The sequence below is a fragment of the Strongylocentrotus purpuratus genome, unplaced genomic scaffold, assembly GCF_000002235.5.
Source record: "Strongylocentrotus purpuratus isolate Spur 01 unplaced genomic scaffold, Spur_5.0 spur5_scaffold_3, whole genome shotgun sequence".
Lineage (NCBI taxonomy): Eukaryota > Metazoa > Echinodermata > Echinoidea > Camarodonta > Strongylocentrotidae > Strongylocentrotus > Strongylocentrotus purpuratus.
In genome coordinates, this window is record NW_022145609.1 from 34,180,975 (window position 1) to 34,205,419 (window position 24,445).

At 38.1% G+C, this 24,445-nt stretch overlaps 1 protein-coding gene across 2 annotated transcripts; it reads left to right on the top strand.

Moving 5' to 3' along the window:
- The first annotated feature begins 2,460 nt into the window (after positions 1-2,460).
- On the top strand, positions 2,461-23,844 carry LOC105440124. 2 transcript variants are annotated; one of them, XR_004066191.1, is made up of 9 exons: positions 2,461-2,720; positions 3,211-3,452; positions 5,423-5,595; positions 6,867-7,234; positions 8,411-8,588; positions 9,155-9,783; positions 19,118-19,272; positions 20,477-20,597; positions 21,446-23,844. XR_004066191.1 is itself a non-coding variant. In XM_030996516.1 (6 exons), the coding sequence occupies exons 2-5, from the start codon at positions 3,315-3,317 to the stop codon at positions 9,395-9,397; spliced, it is 732 nt and encodes a 243-aa protein (XP_030852376.1). In that variant the 5' UTR covers positions 2,461-2,720; positions 3,211-3,314; the 3' UTR covers positions 9,398-9,783; positions 19,118-19,194. The 2 variants fall into 2 exon arrangements, 1 of the variants encoding a protein (XP_030852376.1); XM_030996516.1 differs by lacking the exons at positions 6,867-7,234; positions 20,477-20,597; positions 21,446-23,844 and having other exon boundaries at positions 19,118-19,194.
- Positions 23,845-24,445: the final 601 nt, after the last annotated feature.

Genomic DNA, 24,445 nt, shown 5'->3' on the forward strand with positions numbered 1-24,445 from the left:
TCAACATTTCACTGTTTATGGACTGACAGAGGTAAAAACAACCGTTTGCTTTTAAGTAGTTATAATCACAATCATTTAGTAAACACTCTTTGTCATTTGTATAAACTTTATATAACCACCTTTACAAGGCCCCTTTAAATAAAGAAAGTGGATCATACAAATTGTATATTGCAATTTTTCTATAAAATTTTTTCCAGTAAAAGAACTGTTGACAAAGGGATTGATATTTCATGTGTAATTTTGGCGTTCCTGATGTTTTAACAGTTAATAAATTAAATGAAAAAATAATGATTGTAGCATTGAAAATTTAGTGTTCTGAAATCTGAAATTAAGACTGAAGATTTCACAATGACACATCCCCTTGGAGAAATCATCCCAGCTTTACTTGGGATCAGGGGCGTACGCAGGATTTTTTGAAGGGGGGGGTTTTAAAATCTGACCCAAAAATTTTGCTCCCGAAAATTTGAAAATCGCGCCGGCCGAAAAGTCGCTCAGTGGGGGGGGGGGGGTAAGCGGACACTTTTTTATTTTTATTTTGGTAGTCCAAAAAAAAATCGCAACAACTCAGCCAACAGAAAAGTCGCTCAGTGGGGGGGGGGGGGGGGGGTAAGAGGACACCTTTTTTTTTTTTTTGGTCTCAAAATTTGAAACTTTGACATTTTGCTCCGTTGGGGGGGGGGGGTAAGGTCACCTTTTTTAGGTCAGCCATGGGGGTAATTTTTTTTTTTTTTTTTTTTTTTTTAAATAATTAAAAAAAAAAAAAAAATCCAAAGGGGGGGTGGGGGGTTTTAGGGATTTTTTAGGGGGGTTTACACACATAAAAATACCAAAGGGGGGGGGGGTTTAACCCCCCAAACACCCCCCCTGCGTACGCGCCTGCTTGGGATTATGAATGATATGAATTTGGGAAGTTTACAGCTCTACTTTTGATGAAATTTTCTGCTGAACAACCTTTTCTTCTGCACAGTGCTAAGTTCTATAAAAGCATGCTCTTCTTGTCTACCTGAACTGTGTAAAAGTTTATACAGCTTGCCTTTAGAATTAGCAGATAATACAATTACTACATTGTTGGTTAGAAATAGCTTGCAAAAATCTACATGCAATTGCTTGCTTTTTAGTGACTCTAATCTAAGATTACAGATTATCTAGCATGTGTGAACTTTATTTTTATATTTTGCTTGCAAATTTAGTGCTTATATAGTAGCTTGTCTGTGGCTTAAATCAGACAAACAATAAAGTTTAATGAGTGTATGATTTCAAGTTGGGTGTTAGTGTTAGTGTTTAGAGCAGTCAAGAGCTCTTAATTAAATCAGGCTAAAAATTTGTTAATGAAATTAAGAGCATGATACTGATATCAATATCGATAGCCTAACACTAACACCGAACCGGAAAGCAACATTTACTTAATCCCTAGGGGCTAGTGTTAGTGAATAGGACATTTGTAGCAAAGGTCGGTTCAGCAGACGGCAATTTTACAAAATCAATAACACTATTTATAAGCTACCGGAAGTTGATGATATTCAGAGGTCAAAGCCTTAAAACAAGCTGATTTCCATTTCGGTGTTTAGGCATGGTGCTAGTGTTTATTAAACACTAACACCAAACCTTAAAGGTATTACAAAGTTTTGGGAAATTTTGAAAAATGGGTGGATAGTGATTCTTTACAATTCCAATATATTTGGATGCCCCTGTGAATGTATGCAAAACACCAGAAATTTTAGCCCATAAAACACTTTAGCTTTCGAGAAAAATTTAATATAAAGATTTACCGGTGCTCCCGGTAAATTTTGATAAATTTTTTAATAGCGCCTAGGGTCGTATAATGGTAGCTGCGAACATGAAAATCTCAGAATATGTAGTTTTTACATATAATTTTTGAATGGGAATAGCTCATCGGTCGATTTTATTTAAGAAACATTGTTTTATAGCTTAATTAATATATTAACCTTGAGAGCGAGCTATATTACAATTCCATAACTTTAGACTCAATTTCAACCGCGACAACAATTACTGAATATTGTAGGATCGCTTATGCTTCAAGCATGTTCATTTGAACCAAATTCATGACCCCATACCAAAACTTTGTATTACCTTTAAATCTAAATTTAAAAAAAGCTTTCTAGAGATGGTCTCATTTTGGATATTAATCTTGATTCCAAAATATTTGTTTTCTTGAATCTTCCTTTTTTTTGGGGGGGGGGGGGGATGGTACATATGTTCTTTCTTTTAAAAAAGCTTCATTGAAAGGAGTGGCAAAAAATGGAATTTCATGGTTAATGCAACTAAAAAATGTTTGCATTGAGTCTATATTTGCCTGTTAAGATCCTGCATGCAATGCTGGTAACATTTCTTATTTTTTTTTTTTACATTGTAAGGAAAGTGCTTGGAAATATCTTGTCAACACATTCAACATTGCTTTTGTGATATTTTCTTTGTGTTTTTTCTTCATCATAAGTATGGAAACACCTTGTGCCTTTTGGATGCAACGTATCGCACCACGAAGTACGCACTACCCTTGTTCTTTTTGGCGGTGAAAACCAACTACGGTTATAGCGTAGTTGGGGAGTTTGTCGTACAATTTGAGACCACTGCAGCAATCAAGCAGGGATTGTGTACCATCCAGAAATGGATGTCTGAGGAAGGCATTGCATGGAATCCGTAATTTTTTATGACAGATTTTTCAGAACGTGAAATCAATGCCATCGAACAGATCTTTCCAGGTAATAGCAATGATAAAAGTATTGTACGTTTCTTCACAATATATGTTGCAGTCTTTGAAAATACATGTTCAATTTAAGGATCAATTGAAATGTAATTATACTGAATGATTAAAATCTTTAAATCTGTAGAGTGATAAGATATGCCATCAATTTTAAATGCATTGTCTATCAGGGTTTTCTTCAGCAATAACATTGTACTGGCCCTATATATGTGTTGATGCATTTAGAAATCTCTTTGCATGGTCATAAAATACAAAAAATGGTTATTGACAGTACATAATTTATTAAAACCATATTGAATCATAATAAGATTTGTTTGTATTCAAGACATATGTAGATGATGTACTTTTGTTTTATTTTACTATCGCAGATCACCTCTTGTTTTTGTCAGAATCTTTTTCTTCTTCTTATTTCTTTCTTTCAGATTTTTGTGAGCTCGCTAACTCAATTATAACGATGTACTTTTGTTTTGTTTATTATTTTTTTGCAGCATGCACTGTCTTTCTCTGTGATTTTCACAGAGAACAAGCATGGACACGATGGGTCCGGAAGATAGAAAATGGTGTTGCTTCGTGCAAGTAGAAAGTGCTCTCCATGCTGAGAAGATGTGCCCATGCCACTGAGCCATCAGAGTACAATGCTGCATTGGAATACCTCAAGGCTTCTAAAGAATGGCAGGAAAACCCAAAACTACAGAAGTGGTTCACCAAACAGTGGATTCCACATTCTAAGGTAAAGCCCCAGTCCCATATAAAGCCGGACCAGCACGGACGAGCACGGACCACTCCGGACCAATCCTGGACCATGGTCTGGGGTGATCCGGGATGGTCCGGGATGTTTTGTTCAAAAAATCGCAACCGCCGACCCTCTCCCCGGACCCAACACGGTACCACTACGGACCGCCCCGGACCGTCCGGGCATAGCCCCGGCAGCAGTACAGATCATTCCAGACCCAGCACGGAGCCGCCACGGACCGTCCCGGACCACCCCGGTGCCAACACGGTGCCAACACGGATGACACCGGACCATCCCGGTGCCAACACGGATCATCCCGGAACGCCCCGGTGCCAACACGGATCGCCCCGGCAGAGCCCCGGATCATCCAGGGTGATCCGTGTCGCCACCGTGCTGGGTCCGGGATCATCCGTAGGGGCGCCGGGGTGATCCGGGGTCAATAACTCACTCCCGGACTGCCACGGATCAACACGGACCGCCCCGGCCCCACTACGGATGACCCCGGACCCTGCACGGTGGCTACACGGATCACCCCGGATCAAACTATTGTCCCGGACCGTCCCGGACCACCCCGGCAGTTTTTGACCGTCAAAAACATCCGGGGTCGACTCCTGGACCGCCCAGGACCATCCAGGACCATCCAGGACCATCCAGGACCACCCCGGTGCCAACACGTTGTCAACACGGACCGAATCCCGGATCACCCCGGATGGGGTCCGGGATGGTCTGGGACGGTCCAGGACGTATATGGGACTGTAGCTTAAGAAAGAAGCAGTGTCTGTCCTTCTATGAGACTTTTGCCACACAGTTTCATTCTATCTTTTAAAAACTGGTGGTGCCCAGTTTCAAACTGGAATATTGTGGAATGTGATAAGTTCCATTATTAACTGTATCAGACATCTGAGCAGGGCAATTTTTGAATGTTATTGCCCTCAAGGTTTGATGGATAAGCCAACAAAATTACAATATTTTAGCCCGCTCAGAAAAGTCAATGGGATTTTGTGTGTAATTTGCCGGTCAATATGGTTATACAGTAAACCAATGAACAAATATTTTAGCCCGCTCAGAAAAGTCAATGGGATTTGTGTGTAATTTGCCGGTCAATATGGTTATACAGTAAACCAATGAAAAAATATTTTAGCCCGCTCTGAAAAGTCAATGGCAAAATGCGTGTTAAACTAATGAGCAATATTATAGAGCCAGTTGTAATTTACATCGCGCATCAGCTACTGTAATTTACATCGCGCATCGTGTATAAGAAAATGACCACTTTGCGCAAACTCTATTGTGACGTAACAATCACACCCTAGGCAAACTGTTTGCAGTGTATCGAAAATCTGTCAAACACTGAATGAACAATGCTGGTTTGACAATGTTTTTGCAACTTCTAATGCTAGGAAACCCTGTGTAGCCTACATAATTTAAGAGTATAAGATAGTAAGAGTTTCTTGTTTGCTCTAGATGTCTGATGTGGTTAATAATAGTAATATTGACTGCCTAATTCAGGGCAATACGACTTTTCATACATCACCCTCACCTTCGGTTCGAGCGATATATGTCGTATTGCCCAGAAGGCAGTCAATATTACTTAAGTATTACGTTTTTAATCACATTACTCAAACCAATACATGTAATATCTATTTTAATGCCTCCACCAACTTAAGATTGTACTGAAGAAATAATGTTTTGAGCTTGTCCGTCCATCATTCTTTTTGTTCACAAGATATATTGAGAACCATGTCTGAGGTAAAAACTGCAAATCGGTGCTAGTATGTATCATCATATATATAGGAAGACGATCTTACTGTAATTTCACAAGTAGTTCACAGGCCTAAAATCACAGTGGGTTGTAAAGAATGCATGAAATTATTTTGTCCCATTGGATACATGAAAGTAAAATCATCAATAATATATTTATTTCTTGAACAAAGACAACAAATTGATTATACATCCGTTTTATATTTCAGCGCTGGGTATGGGGCAACCGTTGCAACAAAGGAGTTCAGGTCAACACCAACAACGGACTGGAGAGGCAGAATGGGATATTCAAATATTCCTTCTTGGAAAAGAAGAACTACACCAGTATTTCTGGAATGATTTCTATTCTCATTTTGGAATACCTGCCTAACAGCATGTGCAGGTAAGGTATACAAACAGAAAAAAACTAAGAGAGAATATAAAATAAATTTGAAAATCTTAGACCTAAAGTGACTGCTACTTTTTAGGGGTGTTGATAAGGAAATGAAGCTGGAGGGGAGCAGAGCATATGGAGCAGTGGAAATCATGCTAAAGATCTAATTGGCTTCAAAACAACTACATTGTAAATCTTTTGCCCTCCCTATTGTGAATGGGTTAAACTCTCGAAAGTACGATCTTATTGGCCCGTATTCTGAACTCTGGTTTAACTTAATTAATTAGTTAAGTATGTACTAAGATTATGGGAAGCCAAAAATGTCAAAAATGTATGTTTCTTACATTTGCTGGGCTCTTTTCTCATGCTTTAATGATGAATAAAACTATTGTAGTTATCATTCCAATACAGTTTTTAATAGTTTGAGTGCCAAATGTGCTGAAAATTTGAACATCTACGTACTGTTACAGTTTTGTATCACTTTTGGCTACCCATTGTTAAACCACGGATTTAGACCACAGTTTACATTAAACTGGAGTTCAGAATATGGATCAATATGTCTAAATACAGTAAAACCTGTCTTAGTGGCCACCTTTCTATAAATGCCACATGTCTATAGTGGCCATGCATTTTGTCTCCCAAGAAATGTGTGGTATTTAACCCGTCTTTATACAGTGGCCACATTTAGTGGTCTCAATGTCTTTATAGACAGGTAGTTAACATTTATTACTGTTTATTTATTAATTTACTGATATTAGTCTTGTTTTAGTATATAGGGTGACTCCATGATCACTGGTTACTGATGAACACTCGCTGGGTCCTACAACATAAATACAAAATGTGAAACTTATTGATGTAAATAATTAACTGAAACTAGAATTCGGAATGACTTTTACAAATTAATGAAAAAGACGTTTTAATATTTTAATATGTCAACTGCAATCAGATTTTGGGGTAACACACATTTTCCAGATATCCAGTCTGAGTGATCTTGGGTATAGTATTACATATTAAGCTAATAGTTTATGATTTTAGGCTCAAAGGTCATGCTGAACAAGATCCCGGAAAGTTTTGTTACAGTTTGTGATGACCAGATCAGCCCCACAACTAAATGCCGGAACCTTGGTGTTGTCATCGACTCGAACTTGACTCTAAATCATCATGTATCTCACACATGCAAAGCCATTAGATTCCAACTCCGCAATCTTTCGCACATCCGAAGATTCCTGACACTTAGGCTTCTGAAACCATGGTTTATTCCCTCATCTCTTCTCGCTCAGACTTTTGCAATTCTCTTCTGATACATCTTCCTGACTACCAGCTGCAATGCCTCCAACAACTCCAGAACTCCGCGGCCAGACTTGTAACGCTCACTAAAGGCACCACTCACATCTCACCCATCATTCAGGCACTGCACTGGCTTCCTGTCCGCCAACGCATCATCTTCAAAGTCATTCTTCTCGTCAAGCACTTCACTGCACTGCACCCTCATACATACAAGACCTAGTTCACCTCTACGAACCACCACGACGACTCCGCTCTGCTCACACCCAACTTCTTTGCATCCCACGTTCACGGCACTCCTGGGGAAGGCGTTCATTTTCAAGTTCTGGCCCTGAACTGTGGAACTCACTCCCTCCTCACCTCCGTAATGAGAACTCCTACTCACAGTTCAAGTCTTTGTTAAAAACGTTTCTGTTCTCAACATATTAGTTTGTTTAATTATGTCCAGGGCTTGAATTAATCCAAGGCCACCAAGGCCATGGCCGTGAATGCCCCTTTGATTGGCCTCAATGCCCCTCTCATTGGCCTTGGAGATTTTTTGTGCCCTTTCCAATTCTTCCTATTTGTTCTGCAATATAGGAATGTGCCCTACAGAAAAGTGGCCTTGCCCTAAAAATATTGAAATATAAGGCCTGTATAATGTCTTACATTGTACTACCCTTATATAACTTGATTTACTGTAATATGCTTTGTATTGTATTATTGTATTATTGCAAATTATGTCCTGAAGTATGTTAAACTGTAACTTATGTGTATTTTACTTTCTTTCTTGAATTCTTGCCCACAATTATACAACTTCCACAAAACTGCGCCAGGAGTGTCATTTTTGACAGACATGGCGCATTATAAATGTTCACTATTATTATTATTATTATAAGCTGTAGTTGTAATATAGCATTAATTGTTATTAATGAATTATATTTTCACACTTCCATGTCAAAGCAAAATATTGATAACCTCTTTGCTGTATTTTTCAACTTGTTATGGTTAATAGCAGGAGTTAACTCACATAGGACATTTGCAATTGATTCAATAGCAACTATGTAAATAAGAGATAGAAGACTGCAAACTTGCGATTGGTTGGAGGACTTGCGATTGATTTGGACCAATCGTAACTCTTTATAAGATGGGGTCATGGATATGATGTGGGTTTAGGGCTGTGTTAAAATAAAGTAATGTTCAGTAGATATTGACCTTGCTAAGAATATTTCTTGCAAGCAAAGTTGAGCCAAACATCCATACTATGGAGGAAAAAACAATTAATCACCTAGAGCAATAATATCTCTTTCATGTTATGGGATACTATAAGTGCTTTGAAAAGGTACATGTATATGCAATCAAAGAGATACCGGTGGCTAGAAAATACTCCCAAAATAAGCAATTTCATCAGTAATTTGGAAGACTAGATATTTTCCAGTATTTACTAGTATTTCCTCTAAACCGGGTAGGAATCTTAGATACTTAATTTATAAAACGATCGTAAATTGCCAACCTATGTAGAAATATGATTAATTCAAATCCGATATGTTTGCTTCCCCAGATATATCAGAGAAGATCTGACAGCAATCGACTCACTGGGAAGGACATATGATGATGCCATCCCACCCTATCTGCAGAATCGTCCATCCTATTTCATCCGTCATTGCATGAGGAAAATTGAGATGGCAGGGACGCTAACAAAGGATGATGTCATAAGAAAATCAGAGCACTGCTTCCAGGTAGCATATTACTTCTCATTTTAATTCTAATCAGTTGACCACTTAAAGGGATTGTCCACCCTGAGATCAAATTGATTTGAATTAATAAATAGAGTAAAATTAAACAATCAAAATATTGATAATGTTATCAAATTTGGATGAATTATAGAAATTTACAGCATTTTGAAGTTTGCATTGTTTCATAAAACTGCGAAACGAAGCTGTGTCCAAATGAGTGGGCAGGTGATGTCATAAACCCACCTTTTCTTTTGTATTTTATTATGTGAAATTACAAATATTTATATTTTCTATGTGTATACGTGGTTTGGGTCGATAAGCACATATGACTGATGCATACGCTTAAATAAAATATATACGCTGCACATATACGCTTAAAACAAACCATGAAGGACTTCACTACCCTATGTTAATATAAACCGTCTTTGTAAATTTGGACCATAAGTTGTCTATTCAATTAGATATGCATCAATTTTGATAGGTATTTAGAGGAACTGGTACAGACAGAGGAATATCTAGATCAAGTACCTTATAGTATTCACATTTTACCAACAAAATATCTTATACAGGTGAAAAGTGAGACGACATGGCCAAGAACTTCATACAATGTTCATCTTCAGACTGAGAATGGCATTCCCAAGTGTGAATGCTGGGACTGGCGTTGGACTCATCTCCCTTGCAAACACATGTTTGCCGTGTTGGAGCTACTTCCAGGGACAACTTGGTCTGCTCTACCCGAGAAGTTTCGCAACTCTCCACTCTACACCTTGGACACAGAAGTTTGCGGTTTTCTTGAGGTGCCTGCCGACTAAGGTATAGACTTGGGAGACCATCAGCCCGATCAATTAGACCAGCCAGCTGATGACACTATGTTGGAGGAACTTCCAAAACGAGGCCATTTGCCCTCTGCGAAAAAGCAATTGGCCCTTAACTTACTTGAGTTCAGATGATGTACTAAACATGATGGACGACAAGTTGGGCCTGCTCCTAATAATCGTGCAAATGAAGCTCCGGAATGAAAGTGGCTTAGTTGAGGACCGACCTAAGAACACAGCATCAAAGAAAAGGAGCCAGCCATCACCCTCGAATCTTCCACTGAGGAAGAAAAAGAAGATAGCCAGAGTAGGAGCTGCTGCAGAGAGACTCCAAACAAATAAGGAGCTCATAACCAAGGCTGTAGAAAACAAATCCTCACAAGGTAAGTTGAGATTTTCTCCTCGTTATTCACACCTCCGCAAAATCTTATATGATGCAGGGACTTCTCTCGAAAGAAATTGGAGCAAGATCAAAAAATAATGTAAGATAAAATAAGGTAAGATAATATATATTTTCGGGCTGACATGCAAAGACAAAAGGTCACGTGACTTTGTAACTATACGTCCGATTTTCTAAGAAATTGTTTTAAAAGATGCGTAAGACCCGAAAGAAAGAAGTCATGAAAGGAAAATTTTATATCTGCCGCGGTTTCGGAGTAGTCGCAAAATTATTACGGGGGGGGGGGTCAAATTGACCCCCCCCCCCCAGTTTACATAGGGTTAACCAAGTTCTGAACCTCAAACTTGGTGCTATTATGCAATATCACAATGGGAAAGCAATCATCAGCCTAATGAATTAAACACAGCTTAACAAATTAAAAAGCAAGAATTAAATGCATGCTTCATGCAGATTGGCCCCCCAAAAAGAGTTATTCAGCTGGCTTTTGGTTTGTAGGTCATGGGTCAACGTTATTGCATGGTCATATATATATATATATATATATATATATATATAGAGGTAGTTTGGAGGGGAGAGCAGTTTAAATCTGGAAAGGTATTACAGAGCTGTATTAAAAGATAATTTGATAAAATAAGATTTACAACAATTTATGTTCCCACTTCTACATTTTTTTACTGCTTGATAAAGATATTGAATAATTACTTTGCTGTTTAAATAGCATCTCATTTGCACAAGTAGGTACCATCTTCACCTTATTTCCCATGAAACATTAATTTTTTGTTATGCCTCCGCTACAAAGTAGCCGGAGGCATTATGGTTGTCCGGGTTGTCTGTCCGTCCTTCCGTCCGTACATACCAGGGGCGTAAATCCGTACTGAGGAGTGGGGGGGATGATCGGCAATAGCCATCACATACTAGCACGAGCCCACACTAATTTACGCAAGCGCGCGCGATCGCGCACACACAAACACACACACACCCGCACACACACACACATACACACACACGCATTCTCACATCAGGGCCTTTGTGGGGCACCTGATTGTGGGGTATTTCTGTGCGTTCCAGATATACCTTGTGGTCCCCTACTAGTGGGGTATGTACAACCTGGCGATAACAACCCGGCGGTGTGCTTACGATGTTACCATAAAAAAGTGTGCAAGTTTTAGCACACGCTCACAAAAAGTCATTTATGGGGTACCACTTCTAATGCCCCGCAGGGCATAGGACACCGAATATACAGTCATTTGAAAGACTTTACTCTGTGGGGTCCTGAAAAAATACCCCACAAAGTAAAAATGCCTCACAAGGGGTATGTGAAGCGCACATAAAACCCCACAAGAATGCTGAGGCGAGAGCCCACACAAACGCACACACACACACAAACGAACAAACAATATTAGAGAAAGAAGACGATTCGTTGTACTGTTCTCGAAAATAATCCTCGTCTGGATTCAGTTCCCCCCCCCCCCCTCCTGCGCGAAGCGCGGAAGCTTTTACGTTTCATAAAATCATTAGAGAAAGAAGACGATTCGTTGTTCCGTTCTCGACTCTTAATCCTCGTCTGAATTCAGTTCCCGCCTCCCCTCCCGCGCGAAGCGCCTAAGCTTTTACGTTTCATTAAATCATTAGGAAAAGAAGACGATTCGTTGTACCGTTCTCGACTTTTAATCCTCATCTGAATTCAGTTTTTCCCTTCCCCCCTCCTGCGCGAAGCGCGGAAGCTTTTACGTTTCATAAAATCATTGGAGAAAGAAGACGATTTGTTGTATCGTTCTCGACTTTTAATCCTCGTCTGAATTCAGTCCCCCCCCCCCCCCCCTCCCGCGCGAAGCGCGGAAGCTTTTACGTTTCATTAAATCATTAGGGAAAGAAGACGATTCGTTGTACCGTTCTCGACTTTTAATCCTCATCTGAATTCAGTTTTTCCCTTCCCCCCTCCTGCGCGAAGCACGGAAGCTTTTATGTTTCATAAAATCATTGGAGAAAGAAGACGATTAGTTGTACCGTTCTTGACTTTTAATCCTCATCTGAATTCAGGGGGGGGGGGGGGTTGTACATTTAGCTGTACGTGATCCGGATTTTGGGGGGGGGGGGTCTTCAAGGTAGGAAAAGCCAGCGAAAGGCCGGCGAAAGGGGGATTCAGAAATGTTGGCAGTCCTGAGATAGGGTGGGGGGTGCTTTCAAAGGGCGGGAACGAGCGTACGCGTACCCTAAATAATACTAAATGGGGGGAGCCGGGCATCTACTGTACATGATTGCACTTTTTAAGCGCTCGCGCGCTGGCGCACTTTACGTCTGGGCTATAATAATACCTTGCAAAATAACGAAAAATTATTCTAAAGTTTATGAAGTGCTTGTTCGCGCACGTCGCGCAACTACTCTTAATGATGGTGACATACTATATCCGTGTAGGCTATACAGTTATACTTACATTAAAAAAATAACTAATTTCTCATGTATTATGCTAAAATTGAAACAATCACATTTTTTTCTTCTTCTTCTTCTTCTTCTTCTTCTTCCTTTTTTTCTCTCTTTTTTTTGTAATATCAGGGGGGGATGATTGTACAGGCCATCCCCCCCTACTTCGAGCCAGGGGGGGATGCAGCCCCCCCATCCCCCCCGGGGTTTACGCCCCTGGTACATACATACGTTTGTACGTCCCGTTCTCGTGATCGTGTTATCTCAGAAACCAATGGATGGATTACCGCCAAACTTATGTCATGTATGTATCTTGCAGAGCCAATGAACTGAGTAGGTTTTGAGTTAAAAGTTCAAAGGTCACGGCTCATTATGTATGCAAAAATAGCTTGTGAACGTATTATCATTAAAACAGACATATGGATTACCATCAAACTCAAGACATGTATGTATCTTGCAGAGCCAATGAATTGATTAAATTTTAGGGCCATGATGTCCAAGATCAAAGGGTCAAACATGTACTGTATATGAAAAATAGGCTACAATCAAACTTGAATTTTTTTTTAATTGCTTCTGTTTTGGTTTGTAGTTTTTTTTTTTTGTGTGTGTGTGTGCTCCCCCTTCCACAGGAATCCTTTATTAAAAAATATTGTCACATATGTATACAAGAATTGATGTTTACATGCAGAATTTCAAAATGAAAATTCTTGGCCATTTAAAATATGATAACAAAATAAATTTATAGATATCAGTAACAAATTAAAGTTTACTTTTTTAAATATCACAGATTTACTTGGCAAAATGAATTTGAAGAAATAAACAATCAGAAACAGTTTGCAAAAAGTAAACAATTTTTCATGAATTTCTTTTTTTTCAGATTTGTTTGACATATATACTTTTCCATCTATAATAATAATACGCTAAGGCTCCGCGGGGGGCGCGACGTCTCCGCGAGCCTTTGTATTCTATTGTTTTTTAATGAGATCGCCGACCGAAGTTGGTGCAGCTATCTCCTCCTGAACCCTCCCCTCGGGGTACCCGTGCCCGGTGCCATCGTCCGCGGGAGAGTCTACTCTGTGGAATTGGCTATTCTCCGCCCGAGGTCCTCCTCCGTGTCGACGTCCAGGGCGAAAACAGACGCGATATGCATAATGCAGGATATGCGTGACGACAGAGATACCTCATGGATATTCAACATTACATCCGTAGACACACGACCGATGACTATCCACTCACATTAAGTTGCGTATTAAATGCACGATGCACAGGGTCGGGATTACCCGAGTAAAGTATCTTTCTATAGGATATCCTTTGTAGTAGCTGCACAAGCACAAAGTCAGAGAGATACACGGGCTTCCCGTCCACGTCCAAACTTAGAGACCTATTTCCATCATGATTGCCGCGATTTGTGTATAGTTTTCGTGAATGGAGGTATGAAATCAAAGCTTATTTTGTGATTATTACGGCCATGTTTACTGAATTTTAATCATTATTTCTTAAGGGAAAGTTTTCACAAGAAAATCATTGGACTGACAGTTCAGTCGCAAGCGTGGACTTTGACTGAGTGTAGAGTCGAAAAGTATGGGGGGGGGCCAAGCAGGCCAATATTTGTACAACTATACAACTACACATACGTCTATCCATCCATCGAAGAACCCGTCAACACAACAGCGTGCGGACCGAAGTGCCATAATTTTGTCCACCTATACAGCTACAAAACTATACGACTCTACGTCTACTCAGCCATCGGAGACTATTATTGTCTTATATCTACAGTAAATTACAAGAAAGCATTAATTTTAAATAAGGTTATGAATTGTACTCAACCAGACAGAAGTACGTGACTTCATGCATTGCAAAACAGTTACCGGTACGTAATGAGTAAAATCGTTTGGGGGGGGGGGGGGTGATGGGGGGTTGCAGAAAGAAAATATGCATCTCCATGTACCATTCTTGCATGTTACATGCAGGCTCCAAGAAACGTTCTTCAAAGTGGGGGGGGGGGGGGGGGAGAGATCAGATCGCAGCGAGTTGAGTGTATATATAATATAGGCATGGGGTCCACGGGTTTCAAGGGGCCATAACCCCCCGAAAGCTCAGGGGTTTTAGGCATTTAATTAGGGTCAGATGAGCATATTTTTAAAACTTTATTTGTGACACTGGCAGGTCACTAATTGGCGTGGGGTCAATACGTAGTGTTGCGTAGTGTTGCGTACCATCTACGCTTGCCTACGTTACTTATGCTGAGGGACGGAAAGGGGTACGCAAGATGAACGAAAACAATTCAACATGTTTAATTTTTTTCGCGTACTTTCGGCGTAGAAACTTGACGCAAAAAGTACGCCTTTTTACGCAACACTACGCTACATGCCTACCCAACAGTACGCTACCCTACGCCAGATCAACAAAGCAGTAAAAGCTTTCCACACAGTAAGCAACCATAAGCAAACCTGTACCCCAGCCTACGCATAACCTACGCAGGGACTATTTTCCCATTAATACGCAGCCTAATTTCTTAGTAGTCGGTACGCCACACTACGGAACTCTACGCATTTCCAGTTGCTTATAGAATAACTACCGGTACAGTTGGATTGTTTTTTAAATTTTTATATAAGGCCAAATAAAAAAAAAACATGTTTAGCATCCTGTTTTTTTGAAAAATAGGAAGGAGGCCCTTTTTTTTTTTCTTTTTTTTTCAAAATGGCCGCTTAAAATGGTCGCTCCGTACATTTTCCCTGACATTCGGGCTATTTTTCAAGATGGCGGCCGACAATTTTTTTTTTTTTTAAATCAGAAATACATCCATTTTAGCTGTGTTTTTCGTGTTTTTTTTCTTTAAAAAAAAAAGAAAATTTTAAAAAAAAATTAAAAAATTAAAAAAATTAAAAAATAGGAGGCGGCCCCTAAAAAGGAAACGGGCGGGACGCTAAACATGTATATTTTTTGTAATGGCCTAAATGGCGAATAAAGTTCTTGGTGGTTTTAATTTAGACAGTCTCTATATACTTATTTACACCCCCGCCCCCCTCTAGAATCCCGCTGATTTCCGCGGGTCCTGCTAGTGTTATAATAACACTCTATTGTTGATATTATGTGTTCAAAAACTGGCAAACACTGTTTGCTTTTGGCTGCAAAAATTTCTTTCCTTACTATAATCATAATACAGTTGAGGGCACTGTTATTATTACCATGAAACCAAAACAACTTATTTTGATTTCTAAACTTAATGGCCCGTATTCTGAAATCTTGTCTAGCTCCTGTTTAACTAAACAGTTGTCGAAGTTCAGTCTAACATTAGTCACAAAGTCGTGACTAACTTTTTTATGCCTCCGTTACGAAGTAGCCAGAGGCATTATGTTTTCGGGTTGTCCGTCCGTCCGTACGTACGTACGTATGTACGTACGTACGTCCCGTTCTTGTGATCGCGTTATCTGAAGAACCGATTGATGGATTCCTGCCAAACTTTGGTCATGTATGTATCTTGCAGAGCCGATGAACTGATTAGATTTTGGGGTCACGAGGTCAAAGGTCAAAGGTCACAGGGCTCATTAGGTATGCAAAAACAGCTCGTGATCGCGTTATCTGAAGAACCGATTGATGGATTCCTGCCAAACTTTGGTCATGTATGTATCTTGCAGAGCCAATGAACTGATTAGATTTTGGGTCATGAGGTTAAAGGTCAAAGGTCACAGGGCTCATTATGTATGCATAATCAGCTTGTGATCGCGTTATCTCAAGAACCGATTGATGGATTGCTGCCAAACTTAGGTCATGTATGTTACTTGCAGAGCCGATGAACTGATTAGATTTAGTGGTCATGAGGTCAAAGGTCAAAGGCCACAGCACACATTATGTATGCAATAACAGCTTGTGATCGCGTTATCTCAAGAACCGATTGATGGATTCCTGCCAAAATTAGTTCATGTATGTTACTTGCAGAGCCAATGAACTGAGTAGATTCTTGGTTCATAAGGTCAAAGGTCAAAGATAATGGGCTCATTATGTATGCAAAAATAGCTTGTGAACGCATTCTCATTAGAACTGACAGATGGATTACTTTTTAACTCAGGACATCTTGCACAGCCAATGAACTGAGTAGATTTTAGGGTCATGAGGTCAAAGATCAAAGGGTCATATATGTATATGAGAAATTGCTTGTAATCACGATATTCTGAGAACCTGTCAATGGATTACAATTGAACTTGAATCCGAAAAATTTCTTCTGTTTTGGTTTGTAAAATTGCTCTATGATGGAGGCATCATTTTCAACTGCGCGCAGTCGAATTCCATCTAGTTTGCATTCTGAAGTTGTGATTAAATCAAGTTAAACAGGAGTTAAAAGTTAAAGTCCTGTCTAAGTCCTGTTTAACTTTAGATGACTGCGAGGGGTTGTTTAAGTCCTGTTTAAGGGCGCGATTCTGGTGCGTTTCAAAGTGTACGGTACACTCTACCTGCTGACCCCAAACTTGCAGGGGAGAACAATGGTACATGCATCCTCTACAATTTCAAATACGTTTTGCAGGATTTTTTCTTGTGTAGCCTGATTTTTTTTCTCAATAATATTAACTATTCTTATCTAATGGTGACATCTTGGAAATTCCATACTCTATAATAGACTATCCATTCTGTTGGAGAAGTTTCTTTTCTGGATATTCTAAGGCACTGAGGCACTGATAAGTGATTAGTGTGGTTGTACTGTGGGCCAGTGCAGTACATACTGGTAGGCCTACAGTACATGTCTAGTCATGACGTCACGATCACATAACTAGCATGCGCACAGCTAGGTGTGCGCATAAATTTATTTATCTGGTGCGCGCACGCATGCGCATTGCATGAGTCTATCGTCTGCGGGAATGTCAGAATTAACACCTACAGGGCATGAGCAGAAGTTGTGATTAAAGTTATAAGCACAACTTTGTAGTTAAGTCGTGTCTAACTAAACAGTTGTTTAACTTCAGTCATGACTAATTTAGACATGACTTCAAAATACGATACATTATTACGGGACAGCCAATACTCAAGTTTTGACCATATTTTGTTTAAATGAATACAGTAACAAAATCTATGCATAATCATTTCTACACTGTTATAACAAAATGTACATAAGTTATCTTTAACTAATTCAAATTTGAACAAAGCATCTTTCATATAAAGAATTCTATTCAGTATCTTGAACTGAAACCACCTCATGTTAACATCGACAATTGAATTAAAGGGAAGAAGGTAATAAGAACTCCATACAGTATTGTCAAGGTCAAAGTCCTGTTTCCACTTTGTAAGACTTTTACATTGCTTTATCTTATGCTTCAATAAAGAATAGTATATATGTGCCTAACTTTTTTCACTTTTATTATTAATAACAATGCTTACGGGATGATACATGTAGGATCAACGACCTTTGGTATGACATTTTTATTAAAACCAAATCAGATAACTGACAAAAGCCATAATATTGAAGAAAGTTTACGTGTACGTTGTGTTTACGTTGAAAATCAAAATATGAGGAAACTAGATGGAATTTTGACTGCGCGCAGTCGAAAATGATGCCTCCGCCATAGAGCAATTTAAACAAGTTTAAAGTTTAAATCTCCAGTGGTTCTTGAGATATCATGATAACAATCTCAATGTATGGAATTTCATAAGTTGACCTCTGTGACCCTTGACCTTTGACCTACGTGCTCCAAAATCTATTCAGATTGTCTTCCTATGGTGATACACACTATCATTAAGTTTGAAGTTTAAATCTCCAGTGGTTCTTGAGATATTATGATATGGTGATACATACTATCATTAAGTTTGAAGTGAAAATTCTCCAGTGGTTCTTGAGATATCACGATAACGATCTCAATGTATGGAATTTCATAAGTTGACCTCTGTGACCCTTGACCTTTGACCTACGTGCTCCAAAATCTAATCAGATTGTCTTCCTATGGTGATACACACTATCATTAAGTTTGAAGTTTAAATCTCCAGTGGTTCTTGAGATATTATGATAACAATCTCAATGTATGGAATTTCATAAGTTGACCTCTGTGACCCTTGACCTTTGACCTACGTGCTCCAAAATCTAATCAGATCGTCTTCCTATGGTGATACATACTATCCTTAAGTTTGAAGTTTTTACATCTCCAGTGGTTCTTGAGATATCATGATAACAATCTCAATGTATGGAATTTCATAAGTTGACCTCTATGACCCTTGAACTTTGACCTACGTGCTCCAAAATGTAATCAGATTGTTTTCCTATAGTGATACACACTATCACTAAGTTTGAAGTTTAAATCTCCAGTGGTTCTTGAGATATCATGATAACAATCTCAATGTATGGAATTTCATAAGTTGACCTCTGTGACCCTTGACCTTTGACATACGTGCTCCAAAATCTAATCAGATCGTCTTCCTATGGTGATACATACTATCCTTAAGTTTGAAGTTTAAATCTCAAATGGTTCTTGAGATATCGCGCTAACAAACTCAATACAAGGAATTTCATAAGTTGACCTCTGTGACCTGTGACCTTTGACCTACGTACTCCAAAATCTAATCAGATCGTCTTCCTATGGTGATAAATACTATTCCCGAGTCTTAAGTTTAAATCTTAAATGGTTCTTGAGATATTGTGATAACGGTCAAACGGGACGGACGTACGGACGGACAACCCGAAAACATGATGCCTCCGGCACCACCTTCGGTGGCGGAGGCATAAAAATCAGTCTGTTTTGTAAAATTGCTCCATGGCGGAGGCATCATTTTAGACTATGCACGCAGTAAAAGGTCCATCTACAGGTATTTAATTGTTTAATTTTGTTCTTAGGACTATTACTACAGTTAATCTACTGATACATGTATTTATATTTTCAATGAAATATGAATTGTTTTTTAAACTATGTGCACAGGTCAACCTACTGAAGTACAGATGGTTATTCCTTCCAGTCAATGTTAATCAATCACACTGGGTTCTTGTAGCTGCAGATGTCACCAAGGGAGAAGTGTCAATATTGGACTCGCTTCCTAGACCGGATACATCCAAGTTCATCCTTGAAAAGTTCATGTAAGCATTATACAGTTATTGACTGGCAGGGGGTGTAATATAACATTATTTGGACCGCTGAAGGGAGTTATATTTCCCAAGTGGTTATATTTTCCAGAGGGAAAATATAACTCCCTTCAGGTCCAAAGAATGTTATATACCCCCTGCCAGTCAATAACTGTTATATTAGATAGCCTTGGGTTTTTTTTTTGTGGGGGGGGGGGGGTCTCATGTTTTTTTTTGCCCCCAATTTTTTTTTTTTTTTTTTAGGGGACAATTAAAATTACAGAAAAATAATCTGTTGAGATTATCTTTAAAAAAAAAAAATCGAAAAAAAAAAATGCTTACCCAAAAAAGCATTTTTTGGAAGCATTTTTCGGGAAACAAAAAAAAATTATTAAAAAAAAAATTTACCCAATAAATCATTTCTAGGGAAAAAAAAATTCATGAAAAAAAAATATTGAAAAAATAAAATGACCCTCGAAATGTGGAAAAAATAATTTCTAGGGAAAAAAAAAAATGTGTGTAATTGGTGACATACAGTCCTCAAGAGGGCGACATGCATTGATTAAAAATATATTCATTTCACCAGCCGGTAAAATATAACACTGAAAAGTGACCGGCCAGGAAAATATAACAATTTGGATCCTCGCAATTGATATCACATGGACGAGCTCTGGACCAATCACATCTCGGTATCTGTCTAAGCTATCTAATATAGTAGTATTTCTTACCATTAAAAGGGAAGTCCACCCCAAAATATAAATTATTTTAATAAAAGCAGAAAAGTGAAAGAAAAATATCAATGAAGGTTTGACGGAAAATCCAACCAAGTATAAAAAACAAATTACCTTTGTGACGTCACTTGCGAAGGCTCTTCCCAATGTTGTGTACTGTAAATTCTATAAACTGCAATTTTCTCATAAGAATATATGAATTATTTCAGTGCATTTGATATATTATTAGACGCATGTTCTTATATGTGCTACAATTGAATAGATACATATACATATGTTTTCTTGGGACAGCAAAAAAATGCCGCTTATTGACTGCCTTTAATCATTATTTTGCAACCTAAGATTAATTTATTTATATATGTTTAATTAAATTTAAGGATTATTCAGAGTTGTTTCATATTTTCCTTTGGGATGTTTAAAAAAAATGATTCAATCACTTCTGTTTGGTTTTATCCCTTTTTTTTATGGATGTTGGTGAATAATCACAGGAGATACATGGAGTACCGAACCAATGAAACTGGTGACCTTCAAGGAAAAGAGTGGAAGGTTGGACATACCCAATCTGCAAGGCAGAGTGATGGGCATTCTTGTTGCTCTTTTGTGATGTTGGTGAGATATTTGTTAATGATATTCTGTGTGGAACTCATTTCATAGTATGGATGATAGGAAACCAAAACTATTAATAGGTCAGAATTACTTGAAGACCATCCTGCTTAGATTGATTGACTTTTGTTATGCCTGTTTTAGGGTCGTCTCTCCATACAAACTTGTGAACGTGATACCTGCAGTTCAAGAAGCAATGGACATATTTTTATAAAACTTCATAGCTAGATTCATTATTTTTTACCCATGAGCTAATTACATTATTACATTATAGGGTCATGAAGTAAAAATTGTTAGGTCAGAGGTTAATAAAAATGTGAAAATAACTTGTGTACATGATATTTTAATGGAACCATATTGAACAGATTTTCATGAAACTGCATAGCAGGTCCAATGTGGATGGCCGACAATCTGTCTACATTTTGGGGTCACTGGATCAAAGTTAAGGTCACAGGGGTCACCAAATACAATTTGTGTAAAAACTTTGGAAGCTTTTGACAGATTGACATCAAACTAGTCTCACGTATGCATAGTGGAGTTAAATGATTTGACAAGATTTTGGAGACAATATGAGGGGGAAAATTGAAATAAATTCTGATCTTACAAGGGTGTAGGCATAAATTTTGACTCCTTGGGTTGAGAATCAATCTATCGGTATTTGATGTATGGGATTGGTGGGTTGAGGTAGAATAAAATATCCAAGTTTATAAAGCATTATATATAGGGAAGTTCTTTGAGCAAAAATATTTTTTTGTTGAAGTAAAAAATATATATTTTGATTTATGTACTTGCAAATGAGATAAAATTCTATTTCTGTTTTAATTTCTCTCTCCTTGCTTTATTTTGCATTTCAGAATGCTCTGTCTCTGGTGCAAGGATTTCATACAATAAAAATGGGGAAGTATGGAGATATAATGAGAAATCATGTTTGGAACACTCTCATTACACACGCCAAAACCTCTCTGCAGGGTGATGCAGAGTGTGACATGCCGTCTTGCTCCAGCAAGAATGTAAGGGGCAAGACGGCATCGACATGGGCTAAATGCGACGTCTGTGGACGGTGGATGCACCTGCAGTGCCCTGTATAAGTAGGCACTTCAAAATGAAATGTAATCTCGTTGAACGCGAGGTTCGCTCACTGTCAGCATATAGCCAGCACACAATAAAGCGTTTTCGCAAAGACGACGGAAGCATAGACGATGAGGAATTTGGGCGATACAGCTCTTCCGTCTTGTTTAGGGAACAAACGCTATCATGGCCACGTCAATCGTAAAAATTCCGGTTCGAGCATGCACAGATCGTTTTTTCGCTCGCGTTACCATCGCCTTCACCTTTTCCGTCGTGTTTGCAAAACGCCCTAGTGTCTGTAGTGAAGCGATGGACAGAAAGTTTGGCACACTTCCAAGTCGGTCCTCTCGGTTGATCACGATTTGCATTCATGATTTTAGAGCTTTAGGAGCAGCAAACGGCCCCTGATTGGTCAATCGACTCAAAATTTGGCTCATCTTATCTACATACATGCATAATTCATAACTGTTTGTCGCTACTCTCCAGCTGCAAGGAAAGGTACTCTCCGTGGGGAATGTAAACTTCTAATGATGTTTTGGGGTCAAAATCTTCCATGGATCGTCAAGCGACAACGTATATCAACAATTCCTCTTTTGGAAGATTTTATTATTTGTTTTAATGAAGTATTAATTGCTCGCCGGTTGCTATAAAATACAAATTGTATTTCAGAACTCAAATTTTAACTTGATGAAGTGCAGAAGGCGATCAATGGCCATTGTTTTCCCCTATCTCCTGTGCAGGAGTGTGCTTAACTACCGGTAGTTCATTTTTCCACAGGGATGAAATGTGTGTTTTACCGGAATGACTGTGTCTAGGGTATTTCTTGTGTAAGCTCTAAAATGGTGGATTTTGATGTAAAACAATTAGAAAATACATAAAGATACACGAGCAAATGAAACAAATTTAAAATATAATACATACTCTATCTGATACGAGCTAGCTATGTATAGTATATCTCATAGAAAAATACTTTGAAAGTACCAGCTAAAAACACAAATATTGACATTTTCGTAATATTTAACTAACTTTCATAACCATCAGAATTTAATTATGAACTTTAGGCACGGATCGGAAATGAAATTACCCCAAATTATGGCCCTGTAACTATTGTTAATACCATAATCTCTAGGCTTACCAAATTTTTCATGAGTTTGTTATTCGGTCCCACAAGTAGATTATGATGCAAAGAATATGATGCAAAGAATATAATGCATAGAATATGATGTGGTGATTTGATATCGATGGTATGTGAGCCTATATTTACGTTACAACTCTTGAATTGAAGTTATTAATCGTTTGGGGCCTAAATAAATGTGCGACCCTAACTTGTTAATTTTGTATACCAAATCGTTTTACGAATGAAGGATAGAAATAAGTATTTTTCTGAAGTTTAAAAAAGAAAAGGAAAGAAGTTAACATTTTTCTTTGTAATATATAGCACACCTGTATCATGGTATAAACAATGAGAAGTTAATAGTAAAATAATTAAGGATATCATTTTGAAGGGAGAATATTCTTAATGTGAAGAAGGATACGAGCTCACTTTATACCATTTAGATTGTTTCTTATTTTCTTTTCATCATTTTATACTATTTGCTATTACATGTATATTCAAATCTTCAGACTAACCATGTAATATGTTGCTTTATTGATTGTGGTGAAGTGCATCCAAAGCATTTATAATTCTGCGCTAGATTGAAAGAAGTTTATTATTAGTAGTATCAAACATTCCTTTAAATTTTTTGTATTTTTTAAATACCAATGTGATATTTTGCTTGGATCACTATTATTTTGATGTTACTGAATCTAGAAGTAAAAACAATGGAGGTATTTTAAACTTATTTTCAAATGTATTAAGCTGATGTATGTTTTCAAATGTGAAGATATCAGTAGGATTCAGAAAAACTGTTTATTTGACAGATGGATAGAGGGGAAATAAAAGTTCAATGTAATGTCATATAATTACAGTAGAAACTCAGTGTATACAAAAAATATGATGCAATTATACTATATAATACAAGGCGATATTCCTCTTCAAAGACTTTACATTCCATCAATTTCAACATAACCTCTATCGGATTTCTGGGGCTCAACTCTATATTTAGCCCATGTTCATTCTTTTTTATGCAAGTGACATAACTTTTATTTATTTATTTTTGATTAAAAACATGTTAAAGGTACTATGTCCCATTTGCAGCCCCAAAAAATGAAAAGGTTAAATTCCAACGGTATTTGAAAGATAATACTAATTTAGAACTTTCCTAGAATAAGGGGGGCTTGAAAATGTCTTTAAGTGGGAAAATAATGAATCGACTTAGGAGCTATAGACCCAATAAGTAATCATCTTGATTTTCAGACCATTGTACCGAATGATCGTACGTTTTATACTGCGGAAAGATCCAATCAATTTTATTTTTTGCCATTACAAAAAGTGGGTTAATGATGTAAACAAATGCTCATGTACCCTTTACAGCTCATCAGGTGGGCTGTATAACGTACAGACCACCTTATAATTTCGTTAGAATTGCCTGTATTTATTTATTTATTCTTTATTTTTCTTATTTCTAACCACTTTTTTGTGGACAAGATAACTTGAAAATGGCTGGATCAAATGCCTTGAAATTTGGCACACATATGTATAGGCATATGTACAAAGCACAGAAATTTTTTCAACTTTGACCTTGACTGATGACGTCATCTAGGCGCCATTTTGTAAAATTTTACGAAAATCAACTCATGATCATATCTTCATAACCGAAAGCTATTTCTCATTCATATTTATCATG